General features: G+C 43.5%; 1 protein-coding gene and 1 long non-coding RNA gene across 2 annotated transcripts in view; both read right to left on the reverse strand.

Annotated features, from left to right (window-relative positions):
- LOC123940619 overlaps positions 1-18,364 on the reverse strand; it is a 43,223-nt gene extending 24,859 nt beyond the window's left edge. Inside the window, exons 1-2 of the long non-coding RNA XR_006818090.1 lie at positions 17,975-18,364; positions 2,565-2,671 (exon numbers count right to left, since the gene is read on the reverse strand). This is a non-coding gene — a long non-coding RNA (uncharacterized LOC123940619). The remainder of the gene's footprint in view (positions 1-2,564; positions 2,672-17,974) is intronic.
- On the reverse strand, positions 3,417-5,695 carry SOX2 (SRY-box transcription factor 2). The gene has a single exon (XM_046003557.1). It carries the CDS (start codon positions 5,502-5,504, stop codon positions 4,542-4,544), a length of 963 nt encoding a protein of 320 aa, XP_045859513.1. The 5' UTR covers positions 5,505-5,695; the 3' UTR covers positions 3,417-4,541.
- Positions 18,365-18,643: the final 279 nt, after the last annotated feature.

The following is an 18,643-nucleotide window of genomic DNA, read 5'->3' on the forward strand; positions in this document are numbered from 1 at the left end:
CTGCATCCCGTCCCCCACCCCTTGCCGCTTATCTCTTATTCATTCACCTTATATTATTGTCAAGGAATCTCACTCTCAAAATCATTCCCTTACCATTTTACCCAGGGCCACAGAGGAACTTATGACAGAGCAGAAAGGAACACTTGCCCGCTCCCCCCCCCCACACACCTGGAAATGTCCAAACCAATAGGTAGGGAGGGAAGGAGGAACTACCTTGTACCCCAATTTACTCTGAAACTGCTAGAACTCTGAGTACTTAGCCTATGAAGCCCTCCATTTTAAAACCTGAATTTTATTGGCAAACAGCAGCAATGTGTGCCCTTTCTAAATTCAGAATCTGCCTGAGTCTCTGAACTCCTGTGATATCTCCACTTAGAAAAGGCAAAGGTTATAAATAAATCCCCTCCCCACTCTCCCCAAACTGCAAAGCCCTAAAAGACCTTTCCAGACATGATGTAGAATCTAAGGTAACTTATTATGTTCTTTTTTTTTTTCTTTTAAAACAAAGACAGCAAATGAAATAGAAAAAGAAACTATAATCCCCCCAACTCTCAGTCCAGGAAAAGGTTTTATGAAAAAGTCAGCTTTAGAATGCCAGGGCTCTGTGTGTATTTCAATCCAAGGCATGGCTGATGGAGAAGATTCTCCTGAGATTTCCTACTGTAAGAATAAGTACAGCTATTACAACCAAATCTACTAGCAGACTAAATAATTAATTGAAGCGTTGCTCTTTGACCCTGGAAAAGTCCAGTAGGGACACGTTTATAGTAATAATACCTCCGAATGAGCCCTTGTCAAATATTCATTTAGTGGTTAATGTGAGCCATTTTCCCCTGGGACCGTCTGTAATACCAGCTTCCCAGCATTGGCAAGAAACCTTGCTAATCTACTACAGCTCAGCAAAATATTTTAACGCTCTTTATTTAAAGTAGGGGGCGGGGGTGTGGGGAAAGAAAAAAATTGCAGAGGGAACAAACTATAATCTCATCCTTCTACACATTTCCATTCTATGTATAAGGTTAACAAAACATTAAATTCACCCCTTTGACTGGAAATTGAATGGTTTTAGTGAGCAGAATAATATCCCAAGGAAGGAACTGAACACTCAACAACTAACTTCAGCACTGAGAGATAACCATCTCTGGGCAAGTTTATGGATTTACCCTCTTCTTGAAAATCATATTATAAATAAAATACTGTATGTTCAATATTAATCTAGTCATGAAACTACACATCTTAGGGAATCATTTAGCCCAATCAAATAAACAATGAAATATATGACATTTTCCTCAAATGCAGTTTATCAAAAGAATTTATATTTGTGAGCAAAATAATTTGGCTTTCATTTAGGGAGGGGATATGGAGGGATAGGAGGGAAAATGGGAGTTCTCTTGTTTTAGGCAGACAGTGACAATCACTCAAAATTAGTTCAACTTCCTAAAATTGCTCTCTTCCCTCTTGCAAAATATTTGAACTTGAGCATTTTGCCAAAAAGTTGTTGCTTTTTTTAGTCTGATCCTGTGGGCTCTTCCCCGCCCCCCCCCCAAGGGAGCCCAATGCACTGCAATTACTCTAAACCCTATACATATTTCTAATATATCTCTATTTTTTTCAAATATATACACTCTATATAGTTGATTGGCTCAAATTCCGGGAATATCCTCCCCACCCCCCAGCAAGATCATTTGGATCTTTATTCAAAGTTTCTTTTATTCGTATGTGTGAGCAAGAACTGGCGAATGTGCTCATTACCACGTGAATAATCCGTATATGCATTACAATGGCTGGCCAGGCCGGGGGAAATTCTTTTAGAGTCTCTGCATTAATTAGGGGGGGAAATGCCTCGCTTAGAATTGGGATCTGGCATAATTGTCCTTTACCCTAAAATGATTTTTTTTAAAGAAATAAGTGACAACCAACACGCACCAAAAATAAAGCAATCCACATGAAATAAAAATACAGAAAATATGAGAGTATCTCCAGCTGATCCCAGAACTAACATCAGCAACACCACAAGAAATACTTTTCCTGGAAAACGAGAAAGTGCAAACCAACGGGTTGAGCTAACTTAGTGGCTGCAGCCGGTATTTTACTCAAAGGTGGAAGGCGCTGCCGGATTCCAACTTCTCCAAAGTTGTACCAAGTTGGCACAACGAGCCCTTGAAATTGTGGGTAGCAACCCACGCTCTTAAGAATGCCTGACTCGTGGTTCCTGATCCCCTTTGGTGGGGGAAGTTGCGCGAGGTAAGCAGTAAATAAGGAGGAAAAGTCCCTGAATCGGTCTTACAGATTCTCCGGCTGCGCCAAAGCGCGGGTCGGTTGTGATGTAGAAACATCGCTAATTCAGAGACCATTGGTGATTCCCCAACTTTTCCGCTCCCACTGAAGACAACTATAGTCTTTCTTTACCTTTCCTAGGGCAAAAGAAAACAACAAATCCAATCTTGTTTCCCCACCCCTTTCCCCTCCCCCTACTCCTCTACTACCGTAGTAAAACACGGTTAACAGATCAAAAGCATAATCATCTCCAAATGTGATTAGACCGGACAAAGTAAAATATCTACCTCAGAGTTGATTGTTTTCTTCTTTAATATGGCTGTTGCCTGGCTTCTCTTTTGCTTGTTATCAGCTGCAGAGATATCCGATTTGGGACTACAGGCTTGGACCCGCGCTGCCAATTTAAGAAATGGAATTCGTGGAGGGAGAGAGAGGAAAAAAGAAAATAAATAATAATAATAAAAAGATAGCCGTAAGTCTGGGGATTTTTTTAAGATTCTTTTTGCTTTCCCCTGCCCCTAAACAGGAAAATGTAGAGGAGAAAGTTTATGAAGTCAAGGAACAAAGAAAAGCAAACCACTTGTTTCCTCTCAAACAATAGCAGGGCTGAAGTAACCCAAACACCCACCCAGCAGATGAGCACTTTGCAAGTCTAGTTTGCAATTATTCTGATACAAGCATCATTCTCCCCTATAACCAGGTTTCCAAAGGGCCATTGTGCATTGAGGAAAACGAAAACAAAACCAGCCAACCTGGTTCTGATTTGGCTCAATACCCCATCTGCTGAGCTACATGAAAATTTTCAGAACTGACTCCTTTCTGGCAACAAGTGGCATAAATCAGTTTTAAGTATAAGTCCCCATCATGCTTATTCATGCTGCTTAGAGAAGGAGGGGGTGGATTTACAATATATGTCTCTAATTTCTATTTTAGAAATGACACAAGCATTTGAATTTTTTGAGAGTACTTATTCAATTAATCATTCAGACATTTATTTGTTGCAATTAACATTAACACATGATACTGGACTAGAATATCAAGGTTTTAGGTTATTTTGCTTTCTTGGTTGAGCACAGTATATACCCGGAGCAGTCATGTATAATCAGTGTCATCCAAATAAATGAAAGACTCAAGCATAATTTCAGTGTCCATATTTCAAAAATTTATTTATCTCAAACTGTGCATAATGGAGTAAAAACTTAAGTTGAAAATGTACCTGTTATAAGGATGGTATTAGTTCAAATATATACATGGATTCTCGGCAGACTGATTCAAATAATACAGAGCCGAATCTTTAAAATACAACTACGGAAAATAAAGGAGGGGGAGAACCTTAAAATATCACAATAAATTTACAGAAATATTACAAACCATAAGAAAATATTTCAAACACAGTAGTTTCATTTTTTTTTATCTGAACAAAATGGAAAGTTGGGAAACAAAAGCTATTATAAATTACCAACGATGTCAACCTGTATGGCCATTTTTGCTTTTAACAGTAAGTTAAAAAAAATTTTAGTACAATCTAAAACTTTTTCCCCTTTAAAGAAGACCACGGAGATGGTTTTGCCAGTACTTAATTCTAATTTTTCCTTTTGTACAATTTTTAAACAATTAAAATGTCCAAATCTGAATATTTTTTCTTCTTTCCACGTTTGCAACTGTCCTAAATTTCAGCTGCAGAACCAAAATTCAGCAAGAAGCCTCTCCTTGAAAAATATTGGCAAATTCTCAGCTTATAAACAATGGACATTTTGATTGCCATGTTTACCTCCATAAATACTGTACAAAAGTTGCTTGCAAATATTAAAACATTTTTTTCGTCGCTTGGAGACTAGCTCTAAATATTATTGGTAAAGACTTTTGCAAACTTTCTGCAAAGCTCCTACCGTATCAACTAGAACTTTTAAAAAGTTTTGCGTAGTTTTCTTTCCTCCAGATCTATACAAGGTCCATTCCCTCGCCCGCCCCCCCCCACCCCCCCCCCCCGGTTTTCTCTGTACAAAAATAGTCCCCCAAAAAGAAGTCCAGGATCTCTCATAAAAGTTTTCTCGTCGGCATCGCGGTTTTTGCGTGAGTGTGGATAGGATTGGTGTTCTCTTTTGCAGCTGTCATTTGCTGCGGGTGATGATTTTTTTTGTTGTTTTTTTTTGAGCGTACCGGGTTTTTCTCCATGCTGTTCCTTACTCTCCTCCCATTTCTCTCGTTTTTCTTTGAAAATTTCTGCGCCCCCCCCCCGCCCGCCCCAGTTCACTGTCCAGCCCTCACATGTGCGAGAGGGGCAGTGTGCCGTTAATGGCCGTGCCGGGCACCGGGCCGCTCTGGTAGTGCTGGGACATGTGAAGTCTGCTGGGGGCGGCGGGCTCCGGCACCTCGGCGCCGGGGAGGTACATGCTGATCATGTCCCGGAGGTCCCCGGCCTGGCAGGGCGCCCTGGAGTGGGAGGAAGAGGTAACCACAGGGGGGCTGGAGCTGGCCTCGGACTTGACCACCGAGCCCATGGAGCCAAGCGCCATGCCTGGGGTGCCTTGCTGCGAGTAGGACATGCTGTAGGTGGGTGAGCCGTTCATGTAGGTCTGCGAGCTGGTCATGGAGTTGTACTGCAGTGCGCTTACGTCGTAGCGGTGCATGGGCTGCATCTGTGCGGCGCCGTGTGCGTTGAGGCCCGGGTGCTGCGGGTAGCCCAGCTGGTCCTGCATCATGCTGTAGCTGCCGTTGCTCCAGCCGTTCATGTGCGCGTAGCTGTCCATGCGCTGGTTCACGCCCGCGCCGAGGCCGGCGCCCACCCCGACCCCACTCGCCATGCTGTTGCCGCCCGGGGCCAGCAGCCCGCCGGGCAGCGTGTACTTATCCTTCTTCATGAGCGTCTTGGTTTTCCGCCGGGGCCGGTATTTATAATCCGGGTGCTCCTTCATGTGCAGCGCTCGCAGCCGCTTGGCCTCGTCGATGAACGGCCGCTTCTCCGTCTCCGACAAAAGTTTCCACTCGGCGCCCAGGCGCTTGCTGATCTCCGAGTTGTGCATCTTGGGGTTCTCCTGGGCCATCTTGCGCCGCTGCCCGCGGGACCACACCATGAAGGCGTTCATGGGCCGCTTGACGCGGTCCGGGCTGTTCTTCTGGTTGCCGCCCGCCGCCGCCGCAGTGGAGTTGCCGCCGCCGCCGCCGCCGCCCCCCGAAGTTTGCTGTGGGCCCGGCGGCTTCAGCTCCGTCTCCATCATGTTGTACATGCGGGCGCTGTGCGCGGGCCCGGCCCGCCGGCGGCCGCCGACCCTCGGCCCGGCCGGGACTTTGGGGGGCCCGCGGGCGGGGGGAGAGGAGGAGGGGAGGCGGGCGGGGGTGTCGGGAGCGCAGGGCTCCACGAGAAAAATCAGGCGAAGAATAATTTGGGGGAAGAAAAGAGAGAGAGAAGCAAACTGGAATCAGGATCAAAAAAAGCGCTTCCCTCCTCTTCTGGCCGATCCCGCCGCCGCCGATGATTGTTATTATTATTTTTTGGAAAGGCTTAAGCCTGGGGCTCAAACTTCTCTCCCTTTCTTTCTCTCTCCTCTTCTTTCTCTCAGTCCTAGTCTTAAAGAGGCAGCAAACTACTTTCCCCCTTTTGCAAACACTCTCTTCTCTGCCTTGACAACTCCTGATACTTTTTTGAACAAGTTAATAGACAACCATCCATGTGATGGGGGCTGTCAGGGAATAAATGGGTTTCCAGCGACCAATCAGCGCGCGGCGGCTCCTCCACTCGAGCCCAGCCTCGCCGCCGGGTTTTGCATGAAAGGGGGCGGGGCCTGCCGCGCCGCAGGCCGCGCGGGGGAGGCAGGGGGAGGAGGGGGAAGGAGGGAGGGGGAGGCGGCTCCCACAGCCTGCCTGCCAGCCACTGAGAAACCTTTGTATCCCCTCTCGCAGCAACAGGTCACACCACACGCCTTTTCGAAGGAAGTGGGTAAACAGCACTAAGACTACGATTTTTTTCTTCTTGAAACTTAATATTGATTTACTTTTTGGTGCGGGCCGCTCCGTTGAGGAAGGGGCGCGAGAAGCCGCCAAGGTGGTGGGGTGGGGCAGGGCAGAGTGGGTGGTTTAGGGCGACTGTCCTGCTAGTATTTCAGGAAACGGGCGGCGCAGGAGTTGGTGTGTCATTGTTCTCCCGCTCCTCCTCACGCTTCTCCCCAACTCCAGCCTCTCCGGGGCTTCTCCCTGACCTCGCTCTTTCCCTCGCCCCTCTTCCTCCACAGGTGCCGGCACTTGCTCACCCCTTTCCCACACTGTCCCGACAAGAAGTTAGGAGACGGAAAGCTCTGTTCTCAACCCTCCTTGCTGCCACGCAGTTTGCTCTGTGTTAAGCATAAATCCTGCTTGGACTAAGTGGCCGACTCCACACTTAAGGGGAGGCCGGGCCTGGGGAAGCTGCGGCAAGCAGGCACTTCCCTGCGCAGCTCGGCTCCAGCCGGGACACTCCAGCTTGTCCCCTTACCTCCAGCCACATCGCCCACCATCTTTCTCCATTCAGTTGATGGAGAGAGGAGGCCCCCACTCTCGTCCTCTCCCCCCATTCTCCCCCTGAGCGTCCCCCAAAGCAGGATTTCAGTTGGGCCGGTTTCTAAAGGAGGCTGGGGGAAGAAAAAGATCAACAGAAGGACGCTCAGAAGCCCAGGCTATGGGGCAGCGTAGCGTCAACTTCCTGGCATCCCACGGCGCAGTATGGAGGTGGCATTTGGGCCGCACTCACAAACTCCCTCCCACGCAGAGTTCCCAGGACGCGAGCAGAACCAGCCCTGCCATTCCCCTGTGACTTGTGCTGTGGTGGCCCGCGCAGCCGGGGTCTGGGGCAGCGCTCCGAGGGGGCGCCGGGCCTGGGAGGCGGGTGTGGTGCGCCCCAGGCACAGGTGCAGGCAGTGCAGGCAGGAAGAACACGGCCAAGACTGGTCATGGGGGGAGCCTAGCAAGGCCGAGGCTGGAGAAGGATGGAATGGAGGCGGGGGTAGGGGCTCAGGAATCCTGCCCGCCCAGGACCCAAGAGGGTAATTTTAGCCGCTCTCCCATTGTCCTGACGTAAAGATTTCAATAGGTAGGCGCTCAATGCGGAGAGCAATGGCAGCACGTCCCTTACAAATAGGTAGTTTTGTTTCTCTTGTTGTCGCTACACGGAGTCAAACAAAGCCCCGTCTAAGTTTCCTTCCACTCTCTTGTTGGGATCTTTGTGGCTAAAATGCACTTGACTACAAAGGGTGGGGGGGTGGGGGGGAGAAAACCTGATGCCATTTCTTTTTTATAAAGGGCTTAAACCATCAGGGTTACTTATTTTCTTTCTTCTGTAACACTCTCTCCGCCCCCTCCTCCCCTGATCTATCTACCCTTACTCACCCTAAGAAAATGTACTGAATAGTATCTGTCGGCCACGTTCCATTTATTATCTTTACTTTACTTTTTAAACTTTTTTTTGTTTCTTACTAACCATCTTCCTCCCATGACCATCACCACCCCCACTCCAACTTCTCCAATCCTGCCCTCCCAGGCTTTTCTGTTCCTGTCCAACTCAAAATAACTATGCTCACTGGAAAACCAGGAAAGTTGAGAAAAAGAATCCTGCAGACTTTTCTTTAGAAATTATTATTTCCAATCAGCCGCCCCTCCCCCACCAGTTTCTTCTTTTTCTCTAAGTTATGGTTTGTTTTAGTTCTTGGGAACCCGGGGAGGGTGAGACTGGCCTTCTCGAAACGGATAAATGCATGGCACTCTTCAAAACAAAATAACGTCTTCTGTTTATTCGAGGTGTAATAGTAAGCTAAACAGGGACACGGAGATTAGGAAAGAGAAAAAGGTTAGAGGCTCAGAAGACAACACCGCAGCCACAGGCTTTTCAGCGCGTCTGGTGTCAGGGATGTAGCTGGTGCGCCCCCTACTGGTGGATTCGCTTTTCCATAACTACAGTTTTGCTTTTTACCTTTAAAAGAAGGTGTTTGGAAATAATTAAAGGGAAAAAAATGAGGGGAACTGGAGGAAGATCCAACTAATTACGCGTAATCTAAACAAAAGAAAAGTTAACATATCATATAAGCTATGGAACCAAATCATAAGTATCAGATTTAATTTGCTTAACTTAGAAATGTACATATAACCTCCAGATAAGTAGGATGTTAAAACCATGGGAAAAAAATAGGTACAAATTATGAGATTCAACATATGAATGAATTATGATTGTCCAGATGCCACGAAGGGCAGACCAAGCATTCACTTCATGATTGTGAATGCGTTGGTCTGCTCTTAGTAGCATTATTCTGAAAACTTTAAAAAAGCTTATGGATAATTAAGTCTGAAGAAAAAAAACCCAAGGGGTTGATGTGGATAATGGTGGAGTACATGTATTAAAATAAATATTAATAACGAATGGTTACAGTAGCAAAATTTTTAATCTCCCTCTCTCTCAAGGGGTAATAGGAAGAGGCACAAATTTTTCCTTGGGATAATATATAAAAGCTTTTATACATTCTCAGATGCCTGTGTTTGTGCCTGAACTCTATAATAATGCATTTAAGAGGTTAAAGGGGCTGGCTAGGTCTTTTGTTAATTGCTTTTATCATATAAATAAGCTATGGAAATACATTACAATTGTGTTATCATTGGTTGCATTTATTTACAGCTTTATTTTAATTAAGCCTGCTGTACTTATCAAGGCAATAAACTAACTGTGGCTGGCATTTATGCATAATAATGTGCTATGAAAATAAGATTAAAGAAGATGGCGATAGCAGAAACAATTTTCTCATTAGATTTTTTAGAACATATGCATTAAAAAAATCAGATCACCGGCCACTCTATTTCAATCCGGCACTATCACTGGCCCCTAAATATAATAATAACTATAATAATCACAATAGATGATAGAAGCAGCACTGTTTTAGGTTTATAACAGATGGCTACAGTACTAGTAACAATGCACCATTGACTACTAGGGAATCAAAATAAGACTTGGAAGAGGGCGCTTCATCCTTCAAGAATTTAAAAATGTTGCCATTGGCACAATGTATGAAAATTTAAAGTGTTTAATCTAAGAGAAGTATAGCATTTCCCTTTCATGGGCAGCAAAAAGCTGCATACTTTTAAAGCAAGATTAGAAATTAGGAACAAAAATGTGTAACTCCTAGGATATTCTGATTTAATTTTGCTCTACTATATAGGCCCAAACCCCAAATCTTTACCTGATTAAGTGTAGCTCAGTTTTATCTTTTACACATTTCTCTCCTAAACTCCCCTCATCCCTCCCCGAGTATTATATCTGAAGCCAACTAACAATTTTGTGGAGCTAGGGGACTGTAGACTTATTTTTTCTTCTTAATGGCAAATAGAGGTTTAACTTGCAGTAATTAGGTGAGAACTAGCCAAGCATCTTACTATTATGATGCTTGTTAAAAAACGCTTCTTTTCTGCATCTGCATTTGAGTGTGTTCCCCTCCTCTCTTAATCTTCTTATGGAAATGAAGGCAAACGGCAGGGAACCTGCAGAGTCTTGGAGAATGTCCTTGTTAACTGGAATTTCTCAGCATTGCTAATTAGCAGAGTTTGACGACCACCAGTATTGGGGGGAAAGCTCTGTTTAACCACTCACAAACCATTCCGAGGAAGAGCAGACTAATTTTATTTTGTAATTAAAATCTGAAAAGGGCCCTATTTGACAGTTAGGGCTATGAGAGTTTTATCTCCCCGTGAAATAATTACTGCCTTGATAACTCAATTTTCTGAAAAATGTCAACTGTGGGCTCCAAAAGTTTTAATTTCATTACGTAAGGAATAAAAGAGAAAAATAGAAGAAAATGTACAGAAAGTCTTTCTAATTCTGGAAGTGGTTAAATATATTAGGAGCCAGATTTGGCCAAATGAAGGGTTTTTTTTTCTCCCTTTTTTGTTATGCTTCCTCCGGATCCTAACCTTCCAGCCTTCTTCACTGAAAGCGCCCATGGCAGTGGCCATACTGCAGTGAAAGAGATCATATCAGTGGTGTGGTAAGAGGCACAGAAGCTAAAAAAAGAAGTACGGCAACCCAAGAAAAGTTTATGATTTTAAAAGCCAAAAATAAAGGAAAATTCCAACGTGTAGGACAATGCTGGTGCAATCTGGTAAGGTGACATTCTATTGATATTTATCCCCAAACACAACAAAACTGAGAATTGCAGAATAAGGAGACTGGTATGAGCCAATTTAAAAAATGTTTCCTTCTTCCCCCTAAATTGCCAAAAAAAAAAAAAAAAAAAAAAAAAAGGTCCCTCAATCCTTCCAAATCGGAGCATGCCACAAAACTTCCAGAATGATCAACACCTGATTCTTCAAGATACATGAAACAAACATAGATAAATGAAGGTAAAGAAAGACATTAGAGAATTTCTTTTCCTTACAAAAGCATCACATATTTTCCAAAAACTCTAAGAATTAAACTGGAAAAAGTTAGGATATTGAAAGTAAGAGCAAAAATTAGAAGTGTGTTATTGTCAAACTTCACTTGCTTTAGACTATGAAGGATCCCTCACAAGATCCTAAAGGGGATACCGCAATTTTTATAAAGCAATTTTCAAAATGATAGAAAGCCTTTCATCTACATTTCCTCCATTTTCTTCCTATTGCCAAACTTGTCAGATTTTGGAAGTGGGAAAGATTATTGACAGGAACTATAATAAATGTTTCTAGATGATACAAAGAGCAAGCATATATCTCTATCCCTTTTTATTTACTAAGACATAGATATGCATATGGATGCATGGTGGATGGGCAATTTAAAATTGTTTAATTATATTTTTTTCTTCTTGTCTGTCCCTTCAGCACCTTGCCTTTAATTTCCAGAAGTGGTATTACACATAACAAATGAACAAGGGGATAACAAAATGCTATTTCAGTCCAGACCCAATTTCACCAAATAATTTCACTCAAGAGCTGTAAGGACCCTTGAAACCTAAGGAATGCAGAGCTGCTCTGAATCCAGCTCCTTTTTATACTCACTCTCTTTCATCTAATTCCCACTGATGAAATAAATACATTTTAAAAAGAATTCAATGATATAAAGAAAACCAAATATATTTCCCCCTTACTTCAAATTATAGCAACAAAAGTAATATATAATCACTTGTGTATGTCTTCAGGGCTATATATAACAATCATCATATTGCTTCTAATATTACATATATATGTACCTCCTTCATATATTCCAGCTCAAATATTTCCTGGAAAAAAGGATTCGCATTTCACAATTTCATTTCCATTTCTGAATTATCAAGCAGTTTTAATGTAAGATCTGTCTCTGCACTGCAGCTGTTGTCCAGGGAAAAACACAGTGTGCCCATTAAATGATCTAATTATTTTAAATAGAAATTCCCTTAAAAAAAAAAAAAAGACAAACTGAAAACTGAAACACCCTCTTACCAATGGTTTTCAGTTACACTGAAAAGAAATGAAACTATAATTTTGATTTTAAAAATCAGAAGAAAGGAATGAAAAACGAAAATAAAATTAGGCAAACAGAGCATCAGGAACTGCAAGTGGGCCAGCAAACCAATGGCCCTTTCACACTTCTAAACCATTGCTTGAGAGTCTAAATACATATCTCCCTGACTGACCACACTATCTTGTGCAATTAATCATACCAAGGGAACAGGGTTTCCTTAGAACCCGAGTTTTCCAGTGACTAGGACTGTTACCGTGATTTTAGGAAAAAGACGATGGTTTTAAATTCTCCAAACTGATGATTTCCTTTAGTTGTGACCACAACTTTTGTGGGAAAAACAAACCTACAGCTTCCTTAAGATTTCTCTAGAGCATATTAAGTGGCTCATGAATGACATCCCAGTGCATGCCAGGCTGCACACTGACTGCAACGGCAATCCACCACAGAGGGAGAAAGTCTCTCCCTTAGTCTGGCTCCTTCTAAACTACTGAAGTGGGATTTTGTCTTCTTCTGGAGATCTCATGGCGCATACTGCTTCTGTATTACTTCAAGTTCCCTTTCCAGAAGTACAATCGGACATAACACAAACTCAAAAAGTGATAATGCTCAACCACCTCAGAAGGCAGAGGTGTTTGGCACCTCAGGAAACAAGTTGGGGAAAGAAATGGGATCAGCTTTACCTACATGAGGGACAGGAATACTATCAAAGGAAAAGGAAGAAAGTCTTTCACCTGTTTATATGAAAAGAAGCTGAAAGCAAATCATTGGGAGGGAAAAAATCACCTACAGTCACCATCAACCCTAAACAAAACTACTACCTACTTTTTCTCAGAGTTGCAGCTGTGGCTAGCCCTGGAAAGTGCTCTAAATCAATGGGTACACCCATCCTGGTGGCCTGGCACCCTCAAGGCTTCCCATTGATATCTGGAGCCCTGTACCAAAAGCTCTTTTGGCCTCAAAAGAAATGTCTGAGAAATCTGCCTTCCCAGGGGCCCACTTCTGCTCACCCTCTTAGTGCCCCTTTCCAGCCCTGGCTCAGATGGAGTTGGGCTTCCAAACTCATCCCAATGGAATTCTCAGATGGCTAGCCTGATAATCTTTAAAGGCTCCTTCAGAGCTGTGGCTCTGACTTTTATCTCCTCTTCCAACCTTCTGCCCTTTTTGTAGGCTCTCCCAATTCCTTTTCCCTCCCACCCCACCCCCACTCCTTAATTTGAAGATCATTGACAGGATAGGCTGTAATGAGTCCTTCAGAAACTGTTATGATCTACAGTGACAATCTCTGCACCTAATTCACAGATTATTGACAAGCACCGTGGGCTCAGTGGTGTCAAGTTGTACTTGTGGTTTCAACACCCTTCAGCAACCCACAGAGCAGCTGGGCCCTGAAGGAACTGGAGTCCGAAGAGTTTAGCTGCCCCTTGAGTGGCAGAGAGATGAGTATCTGTCTATATCTCAGCTACCTCAAGTTGGCCTGGGCTTTCTCCCTGGTACCTTGTCTGTTTTAGGGCTGGGTTAAAGGAACTATAAAGGCTCTTCAAAGCTTAAAAACAAAGTGAAAGAGCAAACTTAATAAATGAGGGCTCATCCTTAATAATCAATCAGTCATCTTCTCCACCCCCAATAGTTACCAAACTCCAAGCCACACAACCTGCTTTCATAGTGAGGCTTGGGTTCATCAAGAAGGGTCTGAGGTATGGAGGGGAGAGGGAACTCGGAACTTGGCACAGACTCAGTGGGCCCAAGCGAGGGTGGCCCATCCTCTGAGATTGCTCTCAGGGTGGGGCACGACTGACTACTCATAAAGCAGGGCGCTCAGCCAAGAGGCGCAGGCTCAGGCCTGGACGCTGGGACAAGAGACCCCAAATGCCCGCTCCGCCCCTAAAGGGCTCTTTGCTGTTGCAGAAAAACGGGGGCCTGTTGCCAGCCGGGGTGGTTTTTCCTGCTTCTAAGGAGTCAGTCACTCGCTGCCCTCTCCCCAGTCCCTAAAGATGGAAGGGCTGTCTTCCCGCTGGCTGCCGTAGGGCGTGGGATTCCCGCAGGGGCTGTGGCCGCCTGAAACCACAGAAATGACACTGCGCTGGAAAAGCTGGGTGGCATTCCCAGGCCTAGGCCACCCACTTCTTTAGTTCTCTTTCATAAACTAGGGGTTGCGCTTTCTTCCTGGGCCCTGGAAGTTGGGGACACACAGCCCGCCTGCAGCCAGGTGCGACTCCTCCCCTATCCCCCCTCCCTACTTCGCCCTCCAGGTTGGGACCCCCCCTCCCAGGGGCGGAACCGGGTCGAAATCTCCAGGCCACTGGTATTGCAAACTCTACATCACTTCTGAACAGCAAGTATATACCCCCTTTCACGGGTCGCCTCCAAGATTCTGCGGGCTTTGGCCTCCCCACCCACCAGTATCCTTGAACAGCGGCTGTCACGCACCGTTTGCTGGCGCTGGTTCCAAAACTGGCCCGGACTTAATACTTCTGTAACGGGGACTCGGTTTTTTTGTTTGTTTGTTTTTGTTTTTTGTTTTTTTGTAAAACAAAGGGTGGGTTGCCTGTAGTGGGGAATCCCGCTTGCCCGTTATTTAGATAGGATTCCGGGTAAAAACTGATCAAAGCCTTGATTCTTTTCCTGCCACGGTATCCAAAGTCATTTATTGAGAAACACAAGCCGAGATTAGATTCTGGAATCAAATGGAGAAGACATCTCTCATCGCACTGAACACCAGTTTCCCTGAAAACACAATCTCGGATCCAATGATTTGGGAAAGTGGGAGGAATAAACGTAAGATCAACTTAAACTTGCATAACCACAGTATTAAATATTTAAAAAAGTAATTCTGTTATGAAAATTAATCTGGTTTCCTTCAACAGGGAAATTTTTTAAAAAAACAACCTCTTAACTTCTTAAGATTTTTATCTTAAAGTTAAAATTTTAAGTACATCCCCAAAGACTGAAATCATAAAATACCTTGTTGAGATCATCTGTACATTTAACACTGAAATTGTTTCAGTTTGATTTTAAACACCTAAACAAACCCATATTTTCCCCATCATTTTACAGTCAGGTGGTCTGTCATTTCTATAGTTTATCTTTCTGAAAGAGTTCAAAGTGTACTTATACCCTTATTTGCTCACCAAAGAAAAAGCCAAACCTCTTTCTTATGTAGACAGGTACTTTTGGAAGTGTAAAAATACTCCTCTTCCCCTAGGATAATTTGGATTTCTGGTCATTGAAAATGCTGAATTTCAAAAGAAAATACTCTTTACCGTTGGCATACCTTCCCTGAAATCCTATGGTTGAGATGCTGAGATAAAAGAAGAAAGGTGTCAGGCACCTGTTTCTTAAGTAATTATCTGGAATTTAACCGCCATTCCGGAAAGGAAAAGTTTGATCAAGACTGTTTTGGGGGATGGGACCCATCCATTCAAAGCGGAAACTGGCCTCTTAATTACACCCTGAAAATAAATAAATAAAAAATGAGCAAGTTATTTCGTTTACTCAGGGACTCAGTGACAGTTCTTGAAGGACCTCGGAGGGCATACAAGATGCTGCTGACAACGTCAAAAGAGCAAGCAGAAGCATCTTCCGTTTCATTATTATTTTTTTAATGTGGACAGAATGGGAGAAGTAATTTGCTTGGTTTTCCACTGCTACAGAAGAAAGTTCTCTCTCTCTCTCTTTTTAAATCATGTTTCTCTCCGTGTTTTACTATCTCAGATTCTAAAAAGAGTCCCAAACCCAAAGGGGGTAGGGGGTGGCAGGGATGTGAGGAGGAACAGGTTAGTCTTTATTTTTTATTGAATTAAAATTGTATCATCTCCTTTTTATTTTTTATTGAATTAAATTATATTATCTTTCAAGGATATAAAAACTTGTTTCCTCGCCCCATCTCCTTTTTGGAGGGTAATAAAGAGTTTTATCTAACCCCAGAGCAAGGTTCTCGCGATTTCCAGGACTGGCGCTGTGCATCTCCTACTGTGTCCAACAGGGGGCGCTGGTCACGAACCTGCGCCGCGGCTCAGCGCCGCTTCACATCTGAGCCGGGTTCCAGCCCCGGAAGGCGAGAGCCGCTCGCGGGGTCGAGTACAGAGCTTTAGTCTTCCTGGATAAAAAGAGATTAAAGGCTAAATTCTTTTTTTGGGTGTGTGTGTTGGGGGGGGAGGGTTATCAATTTTAACCAACTACGAAAATGTAGAGCTTTTTATCCTTTGATGTTCTTATAAAGAAACTCCTATTGGTTGAGGAATTACACGGTTTCTGAGCCAACACTGCAGCTACAGTGTGGGGGAAATTATTTAATTAAAAATATATTTTTCCATCTGTTCACATGATCTTTTTAGAAGTACTTAAAAAGCTGACACTGATCCCTTTGGCCTGTTAACCCTGCCCTAAGTTTCAAATACTTTAGCTATTTCGAAGGCCCTTCTATTAATTTGAAGGGGGAAAATAAAAAGACCCAAATATTTAAATCCCCCCCTAAACATTTACTGTTCTGCACCCCCCCCTTTTTTCCCCTTAAACAGTGGCTTTTGTGTGATTGACATATTTCACGACTGCCGATTCTGCAAAGCCAGGTATAAATGACAAGAAGCGGCTCTAAAAAAAAAAAAAAAATCTGATGTTGGACTACATAACACCCATGTATAAGATGAAATCTAAATAATATTGTAATCCACCCGCCCCCACCCTAACTTAAAAAAAAAAAAACTTTCACCTGTATTTAAATAGCATGTCTTTAATTACAGCAGTTGGGGATGCATGAGGCTGAAATGAAATTAGCAGTCATTACCAGTCCTTTAACTCTGTGGTGCTTTTGATCAGCACGAAATTAGCTTTCCAGTCCTAACAAAGACTCTACAGCAAGCAGTGGGCTGTAAATAAGACAGCGCGACCTGCCCTCAACACCTTTTCTCTTGTCAATCATAGCTCTATCATTCAGCCCAAGATTAACCTTTATCTACCAAATTTAAAAAAAAAAAAAAAGAACGAAAGAAAGAAGAAAAAGAGAAAAGAAAAAGGAGGCGGGAAGGAAAGGCCCCTGACCACCGCATATCGCAATAACAGAGGTTCCTAAGAGACCCCTTTAAATTGTATTCTAATGTAATGAGTTTGTGTCATAATCTGCAATTTCCAAATCATGCCCCCCCCCACCTCAGCCCCCAAGACCTCTTTAGTATATTAGAAGAGTCACAATGCTGTTCAGGTAGGAAAGGAATCCCTTTCTCCGTATTACTAATTGGGCATGGGCCACCCTCCATAAGTCAATCCGCCAGTAGCCTCTCCTCCTCTATTAGTCTAACAAAATTTTGGGAGAGGAGGAGATGTTTGAGGAGAAAACATTGATAATTTTAAGGCATATACATAAGTTTCTGGGATGAAAACAATCAATTTACTCCACTAATAGTATCTAGTTTCTAAGCCTGCGGAGAAAAACCACCAACAGCAACAACAAAAACCCAGCTGCTTTTCCCAGTACTGAATTAAAAAAGCAAAACATTGATTCATATTGCCATTAGAGGGCGCCAGAGAGCAAGCCCATCACCTCTCGCACAACTTCCCACAGAAACCCTCCTAGCTTCCAGCTCCGCCATGCTCTGTGATTCCTTCTCTCAGGTAATATTTCCTGCTTATCCTGTCCTCTTGTATCTCTAGCCCCCTCAGTGTCAATCTCTATAAAGAATGAGGTGTCGCCATGTCCCTTTCCTTTTCTTTTTTCCACACCCCCTCCCTAACTACCACCAAAATAGTTAAGACGCCAGATGAAATAGTAGCAACCCCTTAATGATATGTACCTTTGGGCTCAAATCACTCTTTCCATTCTTGGTCTGGAGAAGGATTTTTTTTTTTTTTTTTTTTTTTTTGGTAGGGATGAGATACTAGAATTTGACATTTTTAAGATGGAAACCTGAAATTTTTCATTTCTGCATTTCTCTCTGGGGGCTCACGGATTTCTTCATTTTCAAAGAAAAAGAAACACACACACCCTTGCAAGGCAACTGATTATGTTCAGTACTAAAACTGTTCAGAAGAGAATAAAATAATGTCTTCATTTCTGCATTTGTTAAAGAAATCAAAATTAGCATTTAATTCCAAAAATTAACGCTTTCAGACTTAAATCTGCCTGTGTTAAATGACTGCCACACAGGGTGTATTTCCAGATCTCTTAAAGGTCAAAAGAAAAAAAAAAATGGAATGAGAGGGGAAGAAAGTGAGTTGGGGGGGTGGGCGGAGAGGAGTGAGCTAGCAGTGAATGTCAAAGTTGGGTTGCAAGCTACTTACATGTCCATGCCAGATCAGGGTGTTGTCTTGTAGCAGTTTGATTGGCAGGTAAAAAAGCGAAAGAACGTGAGGGCTTCCTGAGCCTCTTGTCAGCCCAAGCTTGATCACTTCTCACCGGACAGAACGAGTTGAAGGAGCTTGCAATTCCCCTCTCGTCCTCCATCCAAGGCACCGTGAATCCATTTCGGCTTTTCTTCCCCCCAGTCTCTCCATCAGCCTCCTGCCTTCACTCGCTTCGCCTTCCACCAGCCTCCAAGACCTAGCCTAGCTTTGCCACTGCAATCCCCTGCAACAAGAAAAATCGTTTATGGCTTAAAACCCCAAATGGCTGATTTTTTAAAAGAGAGAGAGAGAGAGAGAGGGAGAGGGAGAGAGAGAGAGGAGTGAGAGGGTGAGGGGGAGAGAGGGGGAGCGAGAAGAATGCACCCAGAGAACAACAAAAAAGTCAGTTATCCTAACACTGCTCTATCCCCCCACCGTACAGAAGAAGAATAAAAAAAAAAAAAGCTTTATGTTTTTTCAGTGGGTATTCAAAGATAATTTGATGCCATTGTTTCTGCTACAGATGGTTCTTTTAAATACAATAACACGGCTCTTTGTGCAGGCTACCCACAATAAAAATCGAAAGCGTTCCCCTGAATAACCATTTTGTTCTCTCTTGTATGGGGC

Source organism: Meles meles, chromosome 4 (assembly GCF_922984935.1).
Source record: "Meles meles chromosome 4, mMelMel3.1 paternal haplotype, whole genome shotgun sequence".
NCBI classification, from domain to species: Eukaryota; Metazoa; Chordata; class Mammalia; order Carnivora; family Mustelidae; genus Meles; species Meles meles.